At 39.1% G+C, this 23,232-nt stretch overlaps 1 protein-coding gene across 1 annotated transcript; it reads right to left on the bottom strand.

Annotated features, from left to right (window-relative positions):
• Window positions 1–644: 644 nt before the first annotated feature.
• On the bottom strand, window positions 645–17,552 carry slc51a (solute carrier family 51 member A). The gene is made up of 8 exons (XM_079661735.1): window positions 17,351–17,552; window positions 12,428–12,579; window positions 11,489–11,562; window positions 7,123–7,281; window positions 4,863–4,974; window positions 2,994–3,140; window positions 1,625–1,730; window positions 645–1,103 (listed from the first exon to the last, which is right to left on the bottom strand). Exons 1-8 carry the CDS (start codon window positions 17,418–17,420, stop codon window positions 955–957), a joined length of 969 nt encoding a protein of 322 aa, XP_079517861.1. The 5' UTR covers window positions 17,421–17,552; the 3' UTR covers window positions 645–954.
• Window positions 17,553–23,232: the final 5,680 nt, after the last annotated feature.

Below are 23,232 nucleotides of genomic sequence, written 5' to 3'. Positions count from 1 at the left end.
GGACTTAATAAATATTGAATATGTTAATATTAATTGGACAAACAGTTCCAGTACAAGACAGCCTCTGGTCGTAAACATGGGCAGCTCATGATAAGCAGGTATCCTCCAGATTTAGGTTCTTACTGCCCCCTAGCGGTGAGTGTGTGAAACTGAAAATATGAATGACACCGCAGAGAGGCATGCAGTGTAAAATGCTGAAAATACAAGATACCAATTCAATGTATTTAATTTACGACTCACAGAAAGACAGGTATAAATAAGTTGTGGGTTTCACATTATGTTTGGGTTCCTATCATTTCTTGTGATTTCCTAGAATGTAATTTATACTTCGATTTGTTATTAATACTTACACACTCTTTTGGTCAATGTTCATAAAGTAGCCTGAAGGGAATAGTCACACAAACATACAGAGAAAATCTAAATTTCTATTTATAAATTATAAATAAAACAATGTTTAGCTTTAACTGAGCAGTCACTTCAGTTGCACTTTTTACCACCGTTTCTTCTCCAGGACAATTATGAACACATTTCAATAATGTATAAATGCATCGTCTCTTTTTTTGGTAAAAATCTAATTGAAATGACAAAAATGGGAACAAATATAACTGCTGGGGTGTGATTTGTGTGAGCAGTCAATCAATCAGTTTTGTACAAAGCTTGAATTTTAATGAACACACTCAAGATTAATTTACATATAATTCATAAACATGTATCTTTATTGACTTATATAATCTCTTAACCAAACACTTGCAGGTCATAAACACACACACACACACACACACACACACACACACACACACACACACACACACACACACACACACACACACACACACACACACACACACACACACACACACACACACACACACACACACACACACACACACACACACACACACACACACACACACACACACACACACACACACACACACACACTCACACACACACTCACACAGACCCGTGTACTGCCACCATCTTGGTGTTTTCGTTGATTTCTCTCTGCTCGTCCGGTAACGGGTCGTACTGTCGGCGGTAAAGCAGCCGCGTCACCAGCGTGATGAGGAACATCTCCAGGACCAAAAGCTGCTGACTCATCACTGAGGAGAGACATGAGTCAGCACTTTGTCACACATTTGTCTCAAAACGTAATTGGTTCCTTGAAATAAGGTCTGTGATTAACACAAGCTGCTTTACAACAGAAAATACATCAGTAAATTAATCAATTGTACATTTTTAAGCGTTTAAGTGTCACTTCAGGCCTTTTCATTCGAGTCTATCTTCAATATTATGTCTTGTTTTACATAACTCTGTCTATCTGTGTCTGTAGATTACTCCTAAATCCCCCAAAAGCCAGCATTACAAAATGCCTCCAAAGAATATTTAAACATAACATTTAATAAAACTGATTTATAGAGCATTTTATCACAAAAATATGCCAAAATTCCTATTTCACACATCTGGTCTTAAAGCCTTCACCCTATTCGCCTGTAGTGCCTCCCCCTAAAACAACTGATTGCTCACAAGTGACTAAATGAAACTACAGATGTTTTCAGATACTTATAATAACATTCGAATGCTTTATTGATTTGAATGCACGCGTTTCTCCGTGTTGACTCACTGTATCCTCTGGATGTGGCGGAGAAGGGCGGAGTGCAGGCGATGGTGCCTTTCAACGCCAAGATGTTGATGATGGCTGTCTGCAGCTGGCTCAAGATCAGCACCAGCTACACACACACACACACACACACACACACACACACACACACACACACACACACACACACACACACACACACACACACACACACACACACACACACACACACACACACACACACACACACACACACACACACACACACACACACACACACACACACACACACACACACACACACACACACACACACACACACACACACACAGTTAAACCTGACAAACACTTGAAAACCCAGTAAAAACCTTATGACCATCCTATATCCTGACATGTTATTAGAAATGTTTACATACATATATATGAGCTGGGAGGTGTGTGTGAACAGCTGTGTGTGAGAAAATTAATTTGATATGCTACACAAATATGTCCAGGATGCGTTGAATTTTCTGAATATTGGGTTGCAGATTATAATTTTCCAAAGGGGGGTTCGTTTAGCATTAACACTTGAGGTCAAAGGAAACTATTTCTGCTAAAAAGTGAGCAATGATTTAGAGTCAGAGCTAAACATTTCAGATGTGTGTATCTCACACTGCACGGTGACTTTAGTTAATGTTCCTTTGTTATTCATGTTTTATTATCTTTGCTTTTAAATGAGCGTTTTTATAATATGTTTAATGTCTTTCATTTGTGTAAAGCACTTTGAATTGCCTTGTGTTGAAAGGTTCTGTATAAATAAACTTGCTTTGCCTTTCTCCTCCAGATTACGGCACTATCAGGAAAGTGTGTGTGCAGCTCAGGTGTGTGTGTGTGTGTGTGTGTGTGTGTGTGTGTGTGTGTGTGTGTGTGTGTGTGTGTGTGTGTGACGTGTGTGTGCAGCTCAGGTGTGTTTAATTAAAAAATATATATTTAACCTTTATTTAACCAGATAAAAGCATTGAGATCAAATCTAATTTTCAAAGCTGACCTGGCCAAGAAGGCAACAGCGTTACACATAACACAAACATATTAAATACAGAGAACATAACTAAGAAAAACAAAAGACAAAAAGCAGTCACTACATTGAGCACATTAGGACAGTAAGAAAGGTGCACTACTTATTTCTGCAAGAGCAGCTGGCATGCTATTGAGACAAGTGCCCTCAGTTTTAGGTTTGATTGAAGGTCATTCCAAGGACCATAATAAAAAAGACTCCTTTTCCCAGCCTCAGTCAGCACAGCAGGAACCTGGACCCGTATCCAGGCACTGGGTCTGAGGTTGTAGGTAGGCTATACAGTTTGCAATGATGAGTCCTATTGGGTGCATTTGAGATATAACGTTTAAAGAGTCTCACCTGGTACATGGCGTACTTGGGGATGATCTTGAGGGTCCGCAGGGTGACCCTCAGGTGCATAAACGTGATGGCGACCGGCCACAGGGCGATGATCGTCAGGATGCCCACGAACGGGTTGATCCAGATCGCTGTTCCTCTGATGGTCAACTGGAACATGAAGTAATAAAATAATGAGACATCATTTGTCAATTTGAGTCATTATGCCTTTACATTTGTGTTAAAATAACAATATTAACATTCCTATTGCTCTAAAAAGAGTCTTAAATGGATGCCCATGTTTCACTTACTTCTTCTCATCAGAATTAGTTATTTATCCTCGGGGGGAAATTGGGATTCTTGAAAGTTGTTCATTTTCTTTTTTTAAATTACATTTTCATCTTTTACTCTCTCCAAGGAAACACTTGCAATAACACAGCCTAAAGTAATGTGTAACTGAAGGGTCACAATGACCTCATTAATGAGTGACTCCAGAACGCTTCTTCAATTCCTGGTGATCACCACTAATTCATAAAGAGAGTTTATGTGATGAGTAAATACTTAATGGATCATCAAGTAATGAGTTGTATTGCTTTTTGGCGGTAGACAGAGCGTAGCAGGAAGAGAATAGTGCACGATAATCAAAAAGCATCATCAATGAATGTCTGCGTGGCAACAGAGCCAATGTTTGTCAGGATATTCACTCTGTCTTCAAAGGAGGATACAGTGGCCATTTCTCAATCTCAAGGATTCTGGCTTCCAAGCCAATATTTCAAGGATGCTACGTCATCGAGTGCCACCGAAGGACTGTTCCAATCTCCAGCATACTTTGAATTCCACCGAGGCCACATCCTTGGTTTGGGGGAAATGTCGAGGCTGCACATGGGTAGAGTTCGCGTCCTTAAAATCCCCACAATGCTTTGCGCACGGACCAATTTCAAAAACCCTTGCGGAGAATGGCTGAACCGACGCAGAACACATTTAAATGTAAGTATGTAGTGGCGTAGAACATGTGTTGGTAAATATGTGACTTTGTTACATTTGTTATCACCAAAAATGTGTTCTGTGAAAGTAGAGCAAGTTCATAATTAGATAGACATCGTGAGGTATTTATTTTCGGTACAGTTTATGTTGAAACTGTTAGAGAGAGTGGCACACTTGTTAGCCTGTTCCATTCTTCTTCATTTTCCGAAACCGTGGCTTGGAAGCATACTTGCTTCGTTTCTGAAGGAAGTGACTTGGAAGTACGCGACTACCAAGCCAGCATCCTCGAGATTGAGAAACGACCAATGAGTCTCAAATGATCTTTTCCATGCAAGGAAGTCATTAAAGATTCACGAAGCATTAACCAATCACACAAGCTCATAATGTCTCGAATAGTGAGGAACATGAATTACCAACACATGAACCCATTAAATCATCATGACTCAAACGCAGAATTAGTTACAATTTAATTAAGCATGTTAATTAATTAATTAGAGACAGAGAGGATCATTATCATTGCTTAAGACGAGTGAATCCTCGAAGGACTGATAACGATGTTTAATATCCATATTAATAATGTATTTATTGAATTCTTTTGCACAAGATATAAAAATGTTTTGGGCAAGTGTTAAATATACACAGTTTTGCAAATGTATTGTTACCTATCGAAGAATAAATATATTTATATAACATTTTTTCTTCTTAATGCACGTTTTTTACTCCTTACATTTACTTAAATATTGAATTATAAAATGGAATCAAACTGATTTCACTCAGGGAAGAACAAAGCAATCTGATTTTGGTAATAAATGCTGCAGGGCAACTTCTAGAAAATGACATACAAACAACAGTCGGGAATCTGTAATAAATGAGAATAGCACTGAGGGTTTTTCCGTGGTATAGACTCACGTCGGACAGGTCGAAGGTGCCGTTGGTCCACAGCACAATGGAGAGGATGGTGAAGACAATCTTCAGGACGGCAAACTGGAAGGAGCCCAGTTTGAGCAGGAAGAGCGTGCGCCTGGAAGACGAACAGAGGAAACGTTTCAGAGACGCTGCTGATGACAGATAATGCTTTTAATCCCCAAACGTATAACAAATACCTCCTGAAAAGTCTATTGTGAAAACCCAGCAATGCCAGCATCCTGAATTATTACCGCAGGATGTTAGGAACAATTCAGGGCACATCTATTGTCTACAAGCAACAACAAAAACAACAACATTAAAACTCCCTCTTCGTGCATCATACCGCATGTTGGGAAACTGGGCGCTGCATTCAAGTAAAAAGGAGCGTTTACAAGAAACAACTCTGTGTTATTTTCACTGTTCAGCCGCGCATAACGGTAAATAGGAACATGTGTTTGGCATATGCAATTATTATAATCATCCATATTACATTACTTACATACTCCATACTGTGGGCAATCCCCACAAGAGCAATTTGGGGTGAAGTGTCTCAGGGACACAACGACATGCTGACTGCAGTGGGGTTTGAACCTGTGCTTCCCTGATCCCAACACCAACGCACTAACCCACTGCGCCACATGCCTCCTAATATTGAATATAAGTGGTGAACATTTAGGTACGATAAGTAGATACCATCAAAATAATCCTGGGTCATGTCCGTATCATAGGATAAATGAATCACTTCAGGTCATTTACACATGTAAACAATAAGTGGTAAAGTAAAAAAGAGGTTATTCATATAATAAGTTGATTTTTTTGGTTGGAGTTGCACATATTTAAACCTCATTTTCCTGCTATAGACTTCAAAAAACTATTCACGACAGCACACACTGTTACGATACACACTGGACCTGCTCTTTAAACAGTTGAACGACCAGGAGTTTGTCAACCTGCCTTCACATCTCTGAGCTTAGGCAATCTCCAAACAGACCAAAACCACATCGAAGTGCACGACTGTGACCCCAGAAAACAACACGTTGGTCAATCAGCAACGTGGTATTATAGCTCAGATTTAAAGATAATTACTATCTGTATTATTTTCGAAAATATAGCTAAAGTGGCTCTACGGCTAATGCTAACTTTTCTGTTGTAATTCAGGCAAATTACGACTTTCCAATAAACCTGGCACGAGTTACTTCAAACACCCGTTTCAAACTGATAAAAAGACAGAAAGTTGATTGTGATATAACGTTTACTAAGGAGACTCGAGGAGATACATGCAATCCGAGTCAATTGCATTCATGGGAAACACAGCAGGTTGAAATAATTGAATTGAAAAATGCTGTACTGCTAAGATAAGCTAATCGGTTGCTGGCAGTTCACTGAATGGACACACATGAGAGTGATTTCAAGCTCCCCATGTGACTCCTGGCTAGGAATAAGGAATTTCCCCTAACTATATTTGAAGACTACAATATACTCCCTAAGGAAAGCTAGGGTTTGGTTATCATTCTGCTCGATCTTGAAACCAAATAGACAGCTAGAAGATAAATCTCATGTTTGCAGTACTGACTGACTCAGCAGTTGATACCAAAACACCTGAGACACAGAGCAGTCAGCAGAAGATTATAAAAAGATAATTAAAAAGAAAGAAATATAAGTCGAGCGGTTGTCCTGTTGGCTAACCACTAACATCGGTCTCCTTAAACAAAAAGGATGAGACTCTTTTCAATAAGAATGAGTATCGGGCAAAGGTCAATTATAACAGTGTAATGATGTGTCTCAACTTGTACAATTTTGTTTTTGGTAAGAAACTGGATTAATTGCAGTTGTTGGAAGATGTTTTTACAGGTATTTTAAAAAGGTGTTAGGACAGGGAATTTGATCTGAGCTCCTCCAACAGTGCAACATATATAACAAAATACAAAAATACAAAAATACTAAACAGATTTCTTGCACCATTGAAAATGTGAATCTAATTAACAGATGATTGAAATAAACAAAAAGAAAAAAAATGCACTATTGATGCCAGTATATCTCAGTTTACCGTGTGATTTAAAGTACTGACTGACTCAACACATAACAAATCATCTCCTAAAAGACTACAGGAGCAGATTTCTAAATCCCCAGCGTGCGTTGGGAACTCTCCAACAACTTGCTGCTGCTTAAACCAACATGTGCTCCTCAGCTCACACCGGGGGCTTGCTAGAGATACAGAGTTTGATGAAAAGCAGAACATTGATGCCAGTATATCTCAGTTTACCGTGTGATTTCCACGTGAGGCAGGCAGAGGCAGCAGCAGCAGCACGGCCCGGTGCTGATCTTCAGTTTATATCTGCCCGCTCGCTTCAGGAAGCCCTCGTCCCCCCCCACCTCCTCCACCATGAGGATCAGGAACTTGAACACCACCACCGCAAAGTAGCTGTGGTGAGGAAGGGGATGAGAAATGAGAAGACGTGCAGGAACATTCACTACAACTGCACAGAGATGGCAACAGTACACATCCTTTACTCAAGTAGAAGTACAGATACTGGTGTTTAAACATACTCTGGTGAAAGTAGAAGTACTGACTCTTTACTCAAGTGAAAGTAAAGAGGCTTTGAAATGTACTTCAGTAAAAAGTACCCATAACTAGCAGCTGTTTTAAAGAGTACCTGACCTCCCTTTATATTAATAGAACAATAATGTCATTGTTAGCTAATGAATGTTTCCATGGTGACCAACGACAACATGACAACGTTTCCATTGGTCCCTCTTCTTTAGAGAAGACCAGGAAATGATGGATACACGGATCGTGTTCAAATCAATAGGCACGCAATGACTCTAAATAATAATGATCACGCCACCAAACACACATTCAGACTAAAGGAACCAGCCTGTTTGGAAAATGAGAGAAGTAGAAAGTACAGGTATTTGTGTTCAACATGTAAGAAGTAGAAAGTACAGGTATTTGTGTTCAACATGTAAGAAGTAGAAAGTACAGGTATTTGAGTTCAAAGTGTAAGAAGTAGAAAGTACAGGTATTTGGGTTCAAAGTGTAAGAAGTAAAAAGTACAGGGATTTGTGTTCAACATGTAAGAAGTAGAAAGTACAGGTGTTTGTGTTCAACATGTAAGAAGTAGAAAGTACAGGTATTTGGGTTCAAAGTGTAAGAAGTAGAAAGTACAGGTATTTGAGTTCAACATGTAAGAAGTAGAAAGTACAGATGTTTGTGTTCAACATGTAAGAAGTAGAAAGTACAGGTGTTTGTGTTCAACATGTAAGAAGTAGAAAGTACAGGTATTTGTGTTCAACATGTAAGAAGTAGAAAGTACAGGTATTTGGGTTCAAAGTGTAAGAAGTAGAAAGTACAGGTATTTGAGTTCAACATGTAAGAAGTAGAAAGTACAGGTGTTTGTGTTCAACATGTAAGAAGTAGAAAGTACAGGTGTTTGTGTTCAACATGTAAGAAGTAGAAAGTAAAGGTATTTGAGTTCAACATGTAAGAAGTAGAAAGTACAGGTATTTGGGTTCAACATGTAAGAAGTAGAAAGTACAGGTATTTGGGTTCAACATGTAAGAAGTAGAAAGTACAGGTATTTGAGTTCAACATGTAAGAAGTAGAAAGTACAGGTATTTGAGTTCAACATGTAAGAAGTAGAAAGTACAGGTATTTGTGTTCAACATGTAAGAAGTAGAAAGTACAGGTATTTGTGTTCAACATGTAAGAAGTAGAAAGTACAGGTATTTGTGTTCAACATGTAAGAAGTAGAAAGTACAGGTATTTGAGTTCAAAGTGTAAGAAGTAGAAAGTACAGGTATTTGTGTTCAACATGTAAGAAGTAGAAAGTACAGGTATTTGGGTTCAACATGTAAGAAGTAGAAAGTACAGGTATTTGGGTTCAAAGTGTAAGAAGTAGAAAGTACAGGTATTTGAGTTCAACATGTAAGAAGTAGAAAGTACAGGTGTTTGTGTTCAACATGTAAGAAGTAGAAAGTACAGGTGTTTGTGTTCAACATGTAAGAAGTAGAAAGTAAAGGTATTTGAGTTCAACATGTAAGAAGTAGAAAGTACAGGTATTTGGGTTCAACATGTAAGAAGTAGAAAGTACAGGTATTTGGGTTCAACATGTAAGAAGTAGAAAGTACAGGTATTTGGGTTCAACATGTAAGAAGTAGAAAGTACAGGTATTTGTGTTCAACATGTAAGAAGTAGAAAGTACAGGTATTTGAGTTCAACATGTAAGAAGTAGAAAGTACAGGTATTTGGGTTCAACATGTAAGAAGTAGAAAGTACAGGTATTTGAGTTCAACATGTGAGAAGTAGAAAGTACAGGTATTTGAGTTCAACATGTGAGAAGTAGAAAGTACAGGTATTTGAGTTCAACATGTAAGAAGTAGAAAGTACAGGTATTTGAGTTCAAAATGTAAGAAGTAGAAAGTACAGGTATTTGAGTTCAACATGTGAGAAGTAGGAAGTACAGGTATTTGAGTTCAACATGTGAGAAGTAGAAAGTACAGGTATTTGAGTTCAACATGTGAGAAGTAGAAAGTACAGGTATTTGAGTTCAACATGTAAGAAGTACAAAGTACAGGTATTTGGGTTCAAAATGTAAGAAGTAAAAAGTACAGGTATTTGAGTTCAACATGTGAGAAGTAGAAAGTACAGGTATTTGAGTTCAACATGTAAGAAGTAGAAAGTACAGGTATTTGAGTTCAACATGTAAGAAGTAGAAAGTACAGGTATTTGGGTTCAACATGTAAGAAGTAGAAAGTACAGGTATTTGTGTTCAACATGTAAGAAGTAGAAAGTACAGGTATTTGTGTTCAACATGTAAGAAGTAGAAAGTACAGGTATTTGAGTTCAACATGTAAGAAGTAGAAAGTACAGGTATTTGAGTTCAACATGTAAGAAGTAGAAAGTACAGGTATTTGGGTTCAACATGTAAGAAGTAGAAAGTACAGGTATTTGTGTTCAACATGTAAGAAGTAGAAAGTACAGGTATTTGTGTTCAACATGTAAGAAGTAGAAAGTACAGGTATTTGAGTTCAACATGTGAGAAGTAGGAAGTACAGGTATTTGAGTTCAACATGTGAGAAGTAGAAAGTACAGGTATTTGAGTTCAACATGTAAGAAGTAGAAAGTACAGGTATTTGAGTTCAACATGTAAGAAGTACAAAGTACAGGTATTTGGGTTCAAAATGTAAGAAGTAAAAAGTACAGGTATTTGAGTTCAACATGTGAGAAGTAGAAAGTACAGGTATTTGAGTTCAACATGTAAGAAGTAGAAAGTACAGGTATTTGGGTTCAGCATGTAAGAAGTAGAAAGTACAGGTATTTGAGTTCAACATGTAAGAAGTAGAAAGTACAGGTATTTGGGTTCAACATGTAAGAAGTAGAAAGTACAGGTATTTGTGTTCAACATGTAAGAAGTAGAAAGTACAGGTATTTGTGTTCAACATGTAAGAAGTAGAAAGTACAGGTATTTGAGTTCAACATGTAAGAAGTAGAAAGTACAGGTATTTGAGTTCAAAGTGTAAGAAGTAGAAAGTACAGGTATTTGTGTTCAACATGTAAGAAGTAGAAAGTACAGGTATTTGTGTTCAACATGTGAGAAGTAGAAAGTACAGGTATTTGTGTTCAACATGTAAGAAGTAGAAAGTACAGGTATTTGTGTTCAACATGTAAGAAGTAGAAAGTACAGGTATTTGTGTTCAACATGTGAGAAGTAGAAAGTACAGGTATTTGTGTTCAACATGTGAGAAGTAGAAAGTACAGGTATTTGTGTTCAACATGTAAGAAGTAGAAAGTACAGGTATTTGTGTTCAACATGTGAGAAGTAGAAAGTACAGGTATTTGTGTTCAAAATGTAAGAAGTAAAAGTCAAAAGTCGTGGAGTAAAGTACTGATACCAGAAACATTTACTTAAGTACAGTAACGAAGTTTGCAACACATATTCTCTTGGCTGTTTACAGACCTTGTGGAAGACGGTACACCACAAGAATGACATGCATTTGGAAAGAGAGGACTTTTGAGTTATCTAAAGGGTGTAACCATAGGATTTGCATCATCCTGTGTTTCATATTAATCGTAGTATGCACGGCTGGCACCCCTACGGCAAAGAAACTACGCAGAGAAATGTCACTAAGGGATGAGTCCTGTTTACAGAATTTGTGATGTACTATTTTCCGTTCTCGTGAAAAAAGAAAAGTGTGTTTGTACAAAGTCTTATAACAGTGACATTGAGGGTAGACCATGGGGGCATCATGACTTCATTTGGAAAAGGAGAACAGTTACGTTTAAGACATCAAGCGTCAGGGTTTATTCATGCATATTGGTTCTTGCTAGCGATGTAAACAGCTTAGCAGGGGTAATTCTGTGGAACAAGTCTGTCTAAATGACTTGTTTACATGAGTATAGGTAGATGAGTCAGTGAGAGGGGAAGACAAGAAGAAATTAGCACATGTTTTAGAGCTCAGAGAGGGCCAAAAGCCAAAAGTTCCCCACACGTTGCACAACAGCACCACTGTTTTCTATAAATGTCAGCGGGCTATGAGGTTCAGGTTCCCCATGTGTGGCTCTGTGGGTGAACAGCAACACACAGCTCAGTGAGATCTGGAAGCTGAGACAAAGGGAAACAGAAACCCACCATGCTGAGGTCATATCAGTGAACATGGTGGCTCTGGGGATCCACATCCCAACACACGACATGGTGCCGATCACCTGGAAAACAGAGGAGAGACTGTGAGAAATAATCAATATATTGATCTTTTAAAAGGACATCATTTACTATAGCAGCGTTTTCCCACGGACCGGATGTGGGCGACACCTTGGAGTTCTGGTTTCAGGTTGTTATTTGTTTTTAGCCTCACAGTAGCATGTAGCTAACAGTATATTGTGTATGTGAGTACAAGGAGAATGACGCGTGGAGATACTAAACACATCAAACTCTCACTCATCGACGCTGCATTGCTACTATGATGTGTTTAAGGAGCAACAAACATCATGGCTACGTCATCAGAGGACTACAGAAGAAGACCCGTCCACGTCAGCCAATGGGAGAAGACTAAATACGAGTGGGAACATAAAAAACACGATGTTAGATCGAGAAACTTTTTATATATATCCTGCTGCTATGGACAATTGTGCACTCCCATCTTTTTTTTAATATATCCTGCTTACTGAAGTAAACGGTTATTTTGTGGGTTTTTTGTAAATGATTGAATGTTCCTGCATTTTAATGTGTGAGTTTTTTATACCTCGGGACTGCGGGAAACAGTATTTCGATCTTTCTGTGTGTACAAACATATTTTGAGATTGTCAATAAAGTTGACTTTGACTTTGAGAAACGTTCTCTTTTATTCATGCAACAGCTAACTGCTTAAAGTGGACTGTGGACCAGTGAATTGAATAGAGGAACCACAGGTGTGTTCCCTTGTAAACCTACCATACTATTGCATTAATAAATACTGTTAAACTTTTCAAGAAGCTTCCTGGTCTTCTTTGGACTAACTCTTGGTCTTCAAACAAAGAATACACGACAAGAGGATCCTTTTTACCCAACAGTGCACTCAGAGTCTCTACCTACCGGTGCCGCCCCGTTCACCCAGATGATCACACTCTTCTTGTTGTTGGGCACTTTCCTATAGATGTACACACACTCCTCCATGAAGACAAGCATGGACACGGTGGCCATGAAGGTGAGTATAGAGTAGAGGACGATGCCGAAAATGTCCAACTCTGGAAGAGACAGAAGAGAAGTTACAATGAATGAGCTGCTGTCAGACGTGAGCTGGGATTCTGCACAGGAGATTGAGATTGATGAGATCTTTATGAAGGTAATGGGTAATTATATTAGCCTTGAAATGTTTATACAGGCAGGAGGAATGAATGACTGCCAGAGAATAACAAGTAGGGTAAAGAAAATAGAGAAAATCTAATTTTATAGGTATAATATTACCATGTTCAGCATCTTAGATTAGCGTGTTAGCATGGTAGAGCTTTCTAAATTACTTACATTTCAAATCTAAGGATGATGCATGTCATTAGTTTTAAGTACATTTACTCAGGTACTTAAAAACAAGGTACTTGGATGTTGCATTTCAGATTAATAAACTATAATCGATAAATAATGTATCAATTATTATTATTATTATTATTATTATTATTATTAGCTAAAATTAATATTTATATATTGAAATATAAAATAAGTTCCTGTATTAGCAGATATATATTGAAGGGATAAACACATTGTGCATCAATTATTGAAAGGTCCCATGTCATGGCCATTTCTACTGATCATAATTCCATTGTTGAGGTCTACTAGAATAGATTATATTGTTCAACGTTCCAAACTCACATTGGTTTCTCATACAGCATCTCTGTACAGTATGTGTATTCACTCTCTGACCTAAACGGCTTGTTAGAGCTCCTCCCCCCCCCCTCCCTGTGAGCCCAGTGGCCGCCTGCGAGACAGCGAGACCCAGCGAAACCCAGCCCGGAATACACACACACACACACCCGCAGCCTGGCTGGGAGTTTTGTGTGTGTGCCCAGGCTGAGATCCGCGGTGTCTCGCCGACCCCACACCAGTGAGCCAGCTCACACTGTCCCGCTCCTCGCAGCAGCGAGCCTTGCAACGTCCTTCCGAGTGTGTGTGTGTGTGAGGAAGTCAGCGGATTGGTCCAAACGTAACGGCTCCGCGGACAGGTCACTATACCCAAAATACGTCACTATACCCAAGAAGTAAACAATGGAAGAACGGAAATGTCCAACGAGGCGTTCTGGGGCAGCACAGACAGGTCTTCTCTGTGTTAGAGCTTTACTCCCTACAGGGTGTACTTTGAGGGTTTGTGACTCTGCAGACCGTTTACATGCAGAAAAACCTTCATCACACACAAGGGGACGGGTGATAACCGGAAAAGCATGACATGGGACCTTTAAATCCTCCAATATATCATAAATTGTTACTTGATCAATAACAAAAAGAGCCAGATGTTGAGGGATTGTTTCTTATAATAAATATTGAAGTGAAACCACAGATGAAAATCAAATGCATATGTTGGTTGCAATAGAGAAGCATGTTGACTGAGTGAAGTCTTCTGCTTCCTGCTTTTACTTGTCTTGATTCTCATAACGCCGTATGCCACACAGGCTTATTGAGCTTTCATCAAAACACAAGATTATTTATTCCTCCGCCTGGCGAACAAACAGACCCGGCAAAGACAAAGTTGGAAAGGGGGCTATTTTTCAAGATTCTGCAGAAGTCGTAAAATGATCAACGCACGCAGGTAGTATTATTCACACTGATGGGAAGTAACAAGGTGTCCCTTCCAGGAATCAGCAGGAAAGAGAGAGTAATGAAACTGTGGGAGGAAGGGGAGAGTAAAGTGCTTCAACATGCTGACAGTAAATTGTCCGTTTTTTCCCGAAATGCGTCATTTATTCTCTGGTATCCAAAGTCATCGGGAGGTAATCAGCAAACACAGAAACATTCATCTCCCTATAGCTGGCCCTCTGTTGCATTTGTTGCTTTTTAATCCCCCGCATACTTTGGTAATTGTGTCTGAACTCTGCTGTCTCATTATTCTAATTTATCTATTTAAACTACTGACTAAAACTTCAGTGGTGCTATTGTAAACATCTTTTTGCAATAAAGAGACTTAAGATGGTTTTGTTCACTGACTAAACTGGTCCAGATGTTACTTGTGAGACTTTATTTAAAGCCCAAACAATGCAATGTGTTTTTGGAGTACTACCAATATCTATTTCAGGTAATCCAATAATAATACATCAACCTTTTTCGCGTGCAAAACACAAAATAATGGACATTTTAAACAAGAATCTATTCTGACATATATATTAAATATACGTTTGTGGTGGACCATATTCCTAAATTACCCAGAGCATTTTAGTTTCTTATCTACTGGCTGATATACATGTCATTATGTACCGTATAAAATAATATCTGCATATATCCGGTGTTTTGATTACACATAATGAGTAGTCCATCTGTACAAATGAGTGTAGATGTTGAGAATGAGAACGGTTACTATTAGTCATGAAGTACAGCATCAAAAACAAACAGGCAACATAAAAATAATTAAATAATGCACACAACGTCAATTTATGAAGCTAGGAAACAACAATGTAAGAGTGCAATTTGATTAAAATGTATTTAAACGTTACTGTGGAGGAATCACCATTCTCAAAAAGCATTTATTAGCCTCCCTTTTATTGTAAGTTCACACAAAACACATTCACTAAGTGACTTATTGCATTTAAGTCATTAATAATGAGCTCTATTTCAGTGGATTTTCTCCCTACAGCAGGGCTGTCAAACTCAAATACACAGTGGGCCAAAATTAAAAAATGGGTATTAGTGGAGGGCCGGACTGGTTCAATGTTTGTTGCAGAACTTATTGAAATGAATTTATTGCACATATTAAATCTGGAACTAACAAAGCTTAAATGATTGCCTATAAAAACAACATTAAACATTAAATAATCAGTTGCATTCATTTCTTATGGCTCTATCTGCAGCTTTTCCAGAGTCATTTCTTATGGGTACATTTTTCCACAGGCCAACAACAACTTCAACAAAACTATTTCCCTCAAAGAGAAACCAAACCTGCCCTGTTGTCGTGAGAGAGAAAGTGCAGAAGGAAACATTGAAACTCAGTGTGCTGCTCTGTGATGCTCGCTCAAGCCAGATACTTGGCATCTCATCTTGGGTGCAAGGTCAACAATGTTTGGGCTCAGGCTCTGAGCGGAGGAGACCCTCAGGATGGAGTGAAGGTGTGCGTGCAATATACCGGCAGGCCAGATCTAATAGGAATTAGAAATTATCCTGCGGGCCAAAAATTAAATCCACCAAGAGCCTGATTTGGCCCCCGGGCCTTGAGTTTGACACAGGATGTTAAAACCTCAGCGTTTTCTGAGCAGTGAGTGTAACGGATAAATCAGAAAGCCTATAAAACCTGAATTCACAAAAGCACCGCCACCCGGGTTGAATGGATTAGCAGATTATCTGATAAATTGTGGAAGTTGTAAACACACTGAGCTCTGAACACGTTGCGTTAATGTGTTGTTCACTGCAGACGTGGGATGGGAATAAGTATATTTACTCAAGAAAGTAGGCTTACTATGTCAAATGTTAAGGTACTTGTACTTTAGTATATCCATTTTATGCTGCATAAAGTTTGAAGGAGTGTGTTTTTTAATTGCCATTGCCGATATTTAGAGAGCATGGCAGCCATTGGACGATACAAAAAGTCTATATACGGTTGATTTTCTTGCATTGGATAAAATACAACCCTTAATAAAAAAGAACTGCTAAATTTAAATGAACGTTTGTTTCATTATGTTAATCTTGGGATTGTCTGGTGTCTTGTTGGCTTTAGTAGATGTTCACTCTGTCTAAAGGGCACCTTTTAAATTAAGGAAAAAGTATCAAGAAAAAGTTTGCACAGGCAATCGAAAAACTAATTTTTAAAAATGTAACTTTTAAGTTTTAACGGCGGCAACTAGCAAGATTTAGATGCATCTCCTTGTTTCTGAGACATATTGTGTAAACTAACATTGATTTGAAATAAATATAAGTGTTTATATTGGAAGTTGGGGCTCGACCCCCCTCAAAATACATAATTATTCAACACTTAATAAATAAGAATTGCTGAATTTAAATGAACATTTGTTTAATGCTGTTAATCATGGGATTGTCTTTGTTTTCTTTAGTAGATCTGCACTCCACAAATCTGCATTTATTTCAGATTTAATCATTTACCAAATAAAACAATTCACACAGGCAATCTAAAACAAACCTTATAAAAAGTAAAAGCAACGTATGAATCAAAAATAAAAAGTTTAAGTTGACAACTAGCAGCGTTTAGATGCATCTCCTTGGTTCTGAGACATATTGTGTAAACTAACATTGTTTTTCGAAAAATACAAAATGCTATGGTTCATTTTCTTGTATTGGATAAAATTCAAGAGTTAATAAATAAGAATGGCTGAACATAAATATATTTGTTTAATGTTAATCATGGGATTGTCTTTGCTGTCTTCAGTAGATCTGCACTCCACAAATCTGCACTTATTTTAGATTTAAAACATGTACCAAATAAAAAATGTAATCCAAAAACGAACCTTGTAAAAAGTAAAAGCAAATAATGAATCAAAAATAAAGTTAACAACTAGCAGCAGATGAACGCATCTCATTGGTTCTGAGAGACATTGTGTAAACTAACATTGATTTAAAAATAAATGTAAGTGTTTATATTGGGGGTTTGGGGCTCGACCCCCCTCAAAATACATTATTATTCCGGCCCTGAAAACCACCGTCCTGCAAAGTGAAATTCAGGGGCTTCTAGGAATCGTTGAAGCGTGATTTAATCCCCTCCACACCACCAGTTTAACCTCTTTTTCTCCGCTGTTCCCACTTCAAACTCCACCGAGACTTCAGTAAATGATCAATAATACAGATGCAGGTCTTTAATCAGAGTTTACTCACTGAGGATGATGTCGATGGCGAGAGGAGGCTTCTGCAGGCAACTCGGGTCGATGGTGGTTTCGTTGTCCATGTTGGAGGTTTTTTTCACAAATGCACCAAAGTGATCTGTTACATCCACAGTGTTTCCTCTCCTCTCTCCTCCTCCGGTCCTCACAAGAAACTCCTCAAAGTTTCCACGGAGGGATATCAGCCTCCCGGGCGCAGAGACACTTGCTGCCCGCCCTGGACCCGCCCCCTCCGGCTGTCATAGGCCGAGGAGCCGCTCCACTGCTCCAGTCTGGGGATCAGAGGAGAGGGGGGTCATGCACAACTTTATATGGACAAGGAAGGTAATAAACAACAGGGTTAGATATGGTCTTAAGTTGAACCTGCCCTCATTTTGTTTAGACTTTGTTCAATCTTGTGAAATGTCTCAGCCTTTCTGAATGCATGATTTAAAGATCCATAATGTATACTAATAACAATCAGTGCATGACATTAAGGATTTTGGCCCACAGGGCCATCTAAGCTAATTTACAGATGGCCCTGAGCCCAATAGAGATTGCCCTGAAAAATGCGCGCGGACGAAATGACGCACGAAGGGTTTGGGGGGCCTCCCCCTAGAACATTTAGATTTTTGCAGGTCTTAGATGCTGTCTGGTGCATTTTATAAACTGAATTATAAGATGAACCACCACAATATTACAATTTCAATTGTATTTTTCATTTCACTTGTTTGTGTTTGCTCGCTTGCATGCCCTGCATAGCTATAATAAATACTTAAGTTGTTGGTTGTTGTTTCCATCTGATGAAGGCAAATGCCTTCCCAGATGTAAAAAAGTAGAAAACATGACATGCATTTATAACTGCCAAAACAAACATTATTTACGCTATTATGGCCCCTGTTAAAAATGTTTGTAATGTTATCTACTGTAAGTTGGTCGAAGGAATGCCTCCTCATCCAGAAGCTGACCGAGCAGACCCGAGCAGCCGAGTGCTTCCGCGAAGCACACACAATGGCGACGTCAGAGTTCCCGATAGCAAGCAAATCTAAATCTCTTCGGTCAAAATAATTTCCCTTTAGCGCAATACCGCTTCAGTTGCGCCACTTATGTGACAGACAAGAAGAGTATGTGACAGACAAGAGTAGTCAATTCTAATGTGTAACACTTAATGTGGAGAAAGAGATGTGCTGTATGGGTTGATTGTGCGTTGATCTGTTGCTAATGCCTCGGGGTTCCGGTGTGCATGTAAACAAATGCATAATGCTGCGCTATACTTTGTGGCCTCACCCAGTTGCATAGCGACACTTATTGTTTAGGTCACGGTGTCTTTTAATAAGCAGGTAGTCATATCATTAGCTAAAACTAGCTGGATCTGATCGATATGGACATAAACGCGAGTGAAGTCTAATCTGACGGGAGAGAGAGATCAGCTGCTGCTGACGAGTCGACACGCAGCCCTGCATGATCACATGCAGCGGTGGGCGGAACAAAACACACACTTCCGGTTAGAATATCACACGTAGCTATTTTAATTACCTCTCAAACTACCTAAACTAGTTAAAGATATGTTTAGTTTTACTGTCGGGTCACTCATTACTGGATCCGCGAGCTGCATGATACTGGTATAATAGATTGCCCGATCGAGCAACCAGCAGGTGAGGCTTCATGGCCCGAGCTAAATACTAGATGGCCCCTGGCCATCGGGCAGTCCTTAATTTCGAGCCCTGAACAATACTAGGGATCGTTAAGGTTTTAACGGTACTTTATCGATACCGCTTATCGGTCCGGTCTTTTAACGGTACTCTTATCGGTTCTTTTGGAGAAAAAAATAAGGTAAACTAACTAAACAAATTGTGAACAAAACTAACATTGCTTTTTATTTAAATTAAATACATAATATTTCACATCAAAAGAAACAACAACGTTTTAACAAATCGTATTAAATAATCTGATGCCAGAACTGTAAACAGAATAGCTGAAACTTTAAAAAAATAAATAACTCTGTTACCTCTAATCATTACCCCATGTTTGAATAATTGAGTTAACTCCACGTGTTGCTGCTAGCATACATGATACCTGACGGGGAAACGTTACTCGTGGAGGGGGCTACAGAGCTCCTAGAAAGAAAGTCGAACCCGGTGTATTTCTCTGTCTGAATGTGGTGCACTTTTGCTAAATGTTGAGACAAATTGCTCGTGTTACCGCCCTTACATGCTAAACTCTTATTGCGCTTTAGGCAACGAGCATCGAGATGGGTAAAGTTTAATCACACCTCGGAGCGGGTTCTCTCCGCCATCTCCTCCGTGTGTGTGTGTGTGTGTGTGTGTGTGTGTGTGTGTGTGTGTGTGTGTGTGTGTGTGTGTTGCATGTAGCAGCTGCGTGTGTGTAAACTGCCCCCCGGAGAGAGATAGAAAATACAAAAAATAATCATAGAAGCATTTTGCAGTCTTTTTGCATGTTAGAAACGGAGTTGGCGACACTAAAACTGCAATATAATGTTTGTGTAGCAATAATACACATGACATATATTTTGTACAGTAGTAGTAGTAGTACCGATAAAAAGACCGCTAACATCGGAGCTTAACCACGGTCTTTAATAATTCAGCCCCGGGGCCCGGGCTCGGCACCCATCCTGTGTTGTTGAATTTTTTATTTTATTTTGTTTGCACTTTTTTACTTTAACTTCTCATGTTTATACACCTATTTTAATTATATTTTCTTCCTTTTAATGCACATGTTGTCGCTCCACTGCTCCAGGGGATCAGAGGAGAGGGGGCTCATGCACAATGGACAAGGAAGGAAAGAAATAACAGGGTTAGATCTTGTCCTAACCTGCCTTCATTTTGTTTAGATTTTGTTCAATCTTGGGATATCAAGATCTCAGCTTTTCTGAATGCAAATACTTCTGGATTTAAAGATGTATTATAAGAGTTGGTGAGGTGACTGTCAGCACTGCATGAATTGTTGTTATATTCGGTGCAATGTGCACATTTTTTTACTAATGACAATGCTATGTGTATACACTTTTTGTTATTGCATTTAATTTTTAGTGCACATTTTTACTCAAACTTCTTATGTTTACCTATTTAAATTATATTTTCTTCCTTTGATTGTATTTTGTCTATATAAATATATTTGTTTTCCGTTTATGCACATTATTCTTTAACTTCTTACATGTAAATACATATATTGTAAAATGGAGCATGAGACCCAATTTCCCCTGGGATAAATAAAGTATTTTTGGCTCACTCTGTTACTTCATTACTGACCAAACAACACAGAAGACACGTTCAAACGCTCTGCACAAGATCCACTCTCCCTGCTGGCACCGAAGCCTTCACGCCATTTTGATTCCAGGTACTCTAAATTGTGCAACACGTTAGAGAAATTCAGCACACCTGGGCAGAGGTAATGGAGAGAGGAGAACGGCACCGGAAACATGTGGAGACGGATCACATGGCCAGTAAACAAGGGATGTTTTTTTACACAGAAAACCCCCATTTTCATTGTTAACAGGACTCAGGCTGGAGGAGGGGAAAGTGTTAAAGCCCTAAAAGTGTGTGTGTGTGTGTGTGTGTGTGTGTGTGTGTGTGTGTGTGTGTGTGTGTGTGTGTGTGTGTGTGTGTGTGTGTGTGTGTGTGTGTGTGTGTGTTCCTTGAGACCGCAGCCCCTGGATAGAACACATCACATGCCACATGGTTCCCATAGCAACACATGCAGGGGCATCGTCATGTGAGACGTTTGCTGCAAATCTTATGGCTCCTTTGGCTGCTTTTGAACAATTCTCCACACACAGAGAGGCCTAGAGCTCCACACGATGAATTCAGACTATTTATACTGATAATAAATAATGCCTGAGGATCAGATATGTTCTTCATCCATAGTTTTAATGCCTCATGAGAACGTTCTCCCTCTGCTCTTCCCTGATTACCTCGTCTGATTGTTTGTGAACTTTGGCTTTCACAGGTTGTAATTAATGCCTTCAAGCTATTATTTCTGCTTTGCCCGTGTGATGCGTTACTTTAACCCTGAGCTGCGTGTGCTGACACATTTGAGGAATGACTATACAAAAGCAGGGAATACACATAAACTAATCACACCCTGACACAGTACTTCATTCACGCAGGTTTATTTCTCATTTGAATCAAGTCCGAGCAGCCCTCTCCTCTGCGCCAGACCACTCCTTCGCTTCGGGATCAGACTCAGCGGAGAGGACGGGTCCAGACTGGCCTGAGCTTAAGAAACTGATACAAAAAGTGCAACAATATACAGAGAAATGTTCAGCCACAATGCAGCGTTTTTAGAAAGATAACAGTCAAATAAATGTGTATCAGTGTCCAGTTATAAAGGGACTGTGAGCATGTGGACAACAGGTTGTTGCACTTTTGTAGTTCTTGTGAGTCTATTTGTAGTTCTTTTGGTCAACATTTGTGTTTGATTTGTGTCTCTGTGATCATTTGATCGATTTTTACCACTTCTCAGTATGTTTTGGTTATTTTTCTCTCTTTTTGCTAATTTTGTGTCCATTTTATTGCCGTTTTCATTTTATTGCTGTTTGCTTGTAGTTTTTTGTGTCTCGTAACAATTGTTTTGGTGTTTTTGTATATTTTCTTGTCTGAGGTTCTTTGTCCTCTCTTTTTGTAGTCATCTTTGAACTATTTGTATTCTTTTTTTTCACTTCCAATTGAAATTATCTGTCGCTTCGCCAACATTTGTTATTGTATATCACATAAAGACATCGTTTGTGATTAACTGAGCACACTATCTGTGATCTGGGAAACAAGCAGCTGGCCATTTGTTTAAAAGCAGCTTCGACGTCAGAAACAATCCCGTGATCATTGAAGTTGAAGTTTCGACGCTCTGATGTTTAATGGATGAACCATCCAAAGGTCTTTAGAGGAACTGAAGCTGCGCCGGCCTTGCAGAGGTCAGCGTTGTTTGTTTTTTCACATGTCACTGTTTACTCTCCGGGTTCGAGTTATGTGGGAGCCAATGGGAGCTGAGCTTCCACAAGGAGGGCTCTCAGCTCCCACGGACGCAGTGAAATCATACATCTGGGGGTCGCTAATAGTAATAATACATTACCAACAACCATTATTTTAATGACAAATAATGCATGTGTCAATGTAATGAGTATTATCTACGTTAATGAGGTAAATAGACCAAAAGAAAAACACGTTTTCCAAAAGAACTACGCATCTCTTGAATGACTATGCCTGCACTGCACCTCCAAGGTGCGCAATACATTATTGCGCAATCTATGCCTGTGAGCGTGCTGCGCGAGCCAAGATGATGTGTGTGCTTATTTAACCTTTTCATATTTAAGTTTGTAGCAAGTAGAGGGCTGCTGCTGTGTGCGTGTTTGAGTGTGTTCGAACCCTGCTCTCCCCTCAGAAAGCGACACCGAGGTCATTACCTTGCGGACGTACACCTTATAAACACACGGGTCGAATCTGAAAAACAAAACAACAATGTGTAATGCATGTTTAAGGGATCATGCGTCATACATTTCAGGCGAAGTCTACGGCTCTCCCTTGGAAAGTGTGCAGAACAGATGGGATTCACTGAGGGTTTGATCTGTTGCAATATTCCTAAATTGTGCGTTACAAACAGCTGCGTCACGTGATTTTGTTTAGGAAAAAGAAGTGAAGGTTGAGGGGTTTGAGAGGAGGAGCAGCCGAGGTGAAGGGCCTGTGTGTCAGAGCTTATCAAAGAAGCAACAGAATAATGTTTACTTATCCAAAAAACTGCATTCTCTGAGCACACAAAACTCACCACAGCTCAGTCTTTGTAAAACATGCATTAAGTCATTTTATCTCAAGGGATTACGTTGATTTAAAAGCATGTTCTGATACCTTTACACAGTGCGAAGAAACGAAGGCGACATCAAAATGATCA

Source organism: Notothenia rossii (genome assembly GCF_949606895.1).
Source record: "Notothenia rossii genome assembly, chromosome: 12".
Classification (NCBI taxonomy): domain Eukaryota; kingdom Metazoa; phylum Chordata; class Actinopteri; order Perciformes; family Nototheniidae; genus Notothenia; species Notothenia rossii.
This window is presented reverse-complemented; position numbering and strand designations above follow the sequence as displayed.

Coding starts and splice junctions, on each gene's coding strand:
- slc51a (XM_079661735.1), bottom strand. CDS start 17,420: ATGGACAACGAAACCACCATCGACCCGAGTTGCCTGCAGAAGCCTCCT. Junction 3,141..4,862: donor GCACCTTCGACCTGTCCGAC/GTGAGTCTATAC, acceptor TTCATGTTCCAG/TTGACCATCAGAGGAACAGC. Junction 1,731..2,993: donor CCAAGTACGCCATGTACCAG/GTGAGACTCTTT, acceptor GTGTGTGTGTAG/CTGGTGCTGATCTTGAGCCA.